Consider the following 3,318-nt stretch of genomic DNA (forward strand, 5'->3'; position numbering starts at 1 on the left):
TCAATGAGCATCGGTTGTAAGTGCCTGTACAATGCATGGATCATTTTTAGAACCTTGTTTGAATTCTTCGAGCGTTAATTTACCGTCAAGATTCTGCAAAAAATAAAAAAAGAAAAAAAAAATCTTTTATAATTAATTAAAGAGAACAACAATTAGTTAGAAAGATTCTGCAGAAAAATCTTTGGCTATTAATAATAATCAATTAAAACTTTGAGATTACCAAACTATTTATTTTTATTGTTAATTGTCAGATTAATTACTGAAAATATATTTACCTGAATTGTAATAAATTGCATTAAAATGGATGAAAAAAATTTTTTATTTAATTTTTCTTTTTTTTTTAAATATAATTTTTATGCAATATGTATTAATTTACGTAAAAAAAATACTATTAATTTGAATTATTTATTACATATATATATATATATATATATATATATATATATATATATATAAGGTTATAATTTGAATAAAAAATACTGAAAAAGAAGTAAAACCTAAAAATAAATTTAAAAATAATGAGTGAATATAAATGAAACATACATTATCCATATTAGAGAAAATTTTAGCAACTCGTTTCTCAGGTGTATCCTCATCTTTGGGTAACTCAATAATATTACCAATCATTGAATGAATTGCTTCAACAATGTCACCCATTTCATCTTTTGTTATATAACCGTCTTTGTCAACATCATACAGTGAAAAAGCCCCTAAAATAAATTATATAAATGAATTTAATTAATTAATTGATGAATCAAACTTTAATAAATTTAAAAAATGATTGTTTGATTATTTAAACAAATACTTAAATAAACAAATAATTTGATTGAATAAAATTTATTAAATAAAAAATCTATTAAGGGAAATATTTTTTAGAAATTAAGTAACAGTAATGAAGGAAAAGAAAAAAAGAAATGAAATAAGAGAAAATATGAAACTTTACAGTCTAATTTTTCATCAAGTGTACCGCGTGATGTAATTGATAATGCTGTAATGAATTCGTGAAATGATATACAACCATCCTAAATTAAATTTTATCTCAAGAAATTTAATTTAAATTTATTAAATTTACTTTTACTTCTATAATTCAAAAAAGAAATTTTGAAAATTATTATTTTTTTTAATAGAAAATGTTAATAAAATTTTAAATGTAATAACTAATTTTGATAAAAATTATAAAATAATATGGGAAACTTTTGAAAAAAATTCAAGAAAAAACTTTTATAATAAAGCTATTTTTTTTCATAAATATCAAAATGTCAAATTAAACTTAAAGATTGACAATTTTTACTTTTCTGTCAAAATTTGCTATCAAATTTCATTTTTTTTTAAATGCGTTCATGAAATGCAGAATAAATTTTGCAATATTCTATGAAATGCAATGTTTAAGATCTTTTTCTTTTTTTTTTCTTTGATAACGACAATCGATCAAAATAGTTTCAAAATAATTGCAAATTATTTTTTGCATAATTTAACCTTTTTTCTTGCCTTCTTGAAATGTTAAAAAAGTTGAAGAAACATGAAGAAGATATTGAGCTATCAAGAGAATGTAAACAGTTCCTTGGCTTTTTCTTTTTAAATTAAATGCTCTAAGCTGTCAAGTAACTGATTTAAAAAAAAAAAAAAAAAAAAAAAAAACTAGATTAAATATTGTTTCAATCCAAAATATCATACACTGAATTTATCACTGTGTGCATTGATAACATTTTCAGTTAACATATTTCATGCAACGATTTTGTAAACAATTTAGAAACAAAAAAACTATGTTGTTTGATTATGATAAATTAAGAAAACTTTGTAAAATATTTTATGAATAAAATTAACCTTGTAGTAAATAAATTTGTATTCAGTTAGGCTAAATGCTATGAATGATAATTAATGAACATTATTATATAAAATTCTACTAATAATAATTTTGATTCTATTCATAATTTATTAGAAAAAATTTTATTTACATAGTAATAATTTCTAATTTCATAAATAATTTATTAAAACGTTTAATTACATAATAATACTCATAATTTACAATTAATTACTAACTTTATTACTATCAAAAACATTGAACACAAATGTTGCAAATTTTGTTGGATCGCCATTTGGAAAGAATTGTTTGTAAATATTATGAAATTCTTCCATTCGTAGCTCACCGGCAGGATAATCTTTGATAAAATCTTTGTACCATTTTCGTAATTCCTTTTTGGTGACTGTAATTGTTTTTTCAAATAAATAATTTCAACTAAAATCATTTTTTTTTTTTTAAAAAAGGAAAGGAAAAGCTTTCAAAATATCGAATTATTTACTTAAAGAATTTTTTGATAAAAAATTATTAATATTATTTTAGTATATTGAAATATTAATTTTTTTTAAATTAAATGAAGTGCTCACAGTTATATTTTTACTAATTTTATTGCTTACTAATATTGTTGAATAAGAATTTATATTTATTAAAATAATACTACTGCTAATAATGGTTTAATTTGTCTTACTAAAATGAAATTAATTTCGAAATTTAAAAATAATAAAATAAATTTCTGTTAGAAAAAGATTGAAACCAACAATATGTTTTGCTTTCCAATTCCAATAAATCTTCTTTCGAAATTTTCTTGCATGCTCTCTTTCTTTTCTTATCGTTATCTTCTTTACTTCCAATTATTCCCATTTAATGTTTATATTTTTTAATGTTCAATTTCTTTCTATTCTTTAAATAAATTAAATTGCTAAATTAAATACAGAAATAAACAAGCTTTTAGAATTTGATTATATCAAATTTTCTTGTCAATTAAAGAATACTTTCCTGAAAATTTTTCAATTCACATTCACATCAAAAGTATACTATTAGTGTGATGAAACAGTTTTTAAGAAAAAAAAAAAAAAAAAACGCAAACTTGAAAATTTAATTTTTCACTTAGAAAATAAGATATCTTCTGAATAGATTTAAATTATTTCACCTAATATAATCAACAATTTAATCAAGCTTTCGTACATTTTTTTTTTTTTAAATTTCCATCAAAAATAATATGTATAAAAAACTTAATAATAATAAACTGATTTCAAGCTTTCTTTTTTTTTTTTTTTTTTTTAAGTCAACTTCTGCTATCTAATCTTTCATCTTTTATGAATGAATTGAATGATAGTTGCATGTGATGAAGGCGTTTTGACATATTACTACAAAAAAAAAAAAAAAAGCTTCAATTTTTAAATTATAACTTGACTTCCAGAAGAAAAAAAAGCTAAATCCATTAGAAATAATTAGACTTTTATTGATTAAAATTGCGCCAATTATAACAACTACAAATTAATTATATGATTATCGAAGCA

General features: G+C 20.2%; 1 protein-coding gene across 1 annotated transcript; it reads right to left on the reverse strand.

Moving 5' to 3' along the window:
• Nucleotides 1–2,659, reverse strand: Bma-ncs-3 (Uncharacterized protein; the record flags this gene model as incomplete). Its single annotated transcript, XM_043074849.1, has 5 exons — nt 1–93; nt 544–710; nt 944–1,022; nt 2,041–2,204; nt 2,557–2,659. The coding sequence occupies 5 exons, from the start codon at nt 2,657–2,659 to the stop codon at nt 1–3; spliced, it is 606 nt and encodes a 201-aa protein (XP_042930783.1).
• Between the last annotated feature and the right edge of the window lie 659 nt (nt 2,660–3,318).

The sequence above is a fragment of the Brugia malayi genome, assembly GCF_000002995.4.
Source record: "Brugia malayi strain FR3 genome assembly, contig: Bm_v4_ChrX_scaffold_001, whole genome shotgun sequence".
In the NCBI taxonomy this organism is placed as follows: domain Eukaryota; kingdom Metazoa; phylum Nematoda; class Chromadorea; order Rhabditida; family Onchocercidae; genus Brugia; species Brugia malayi.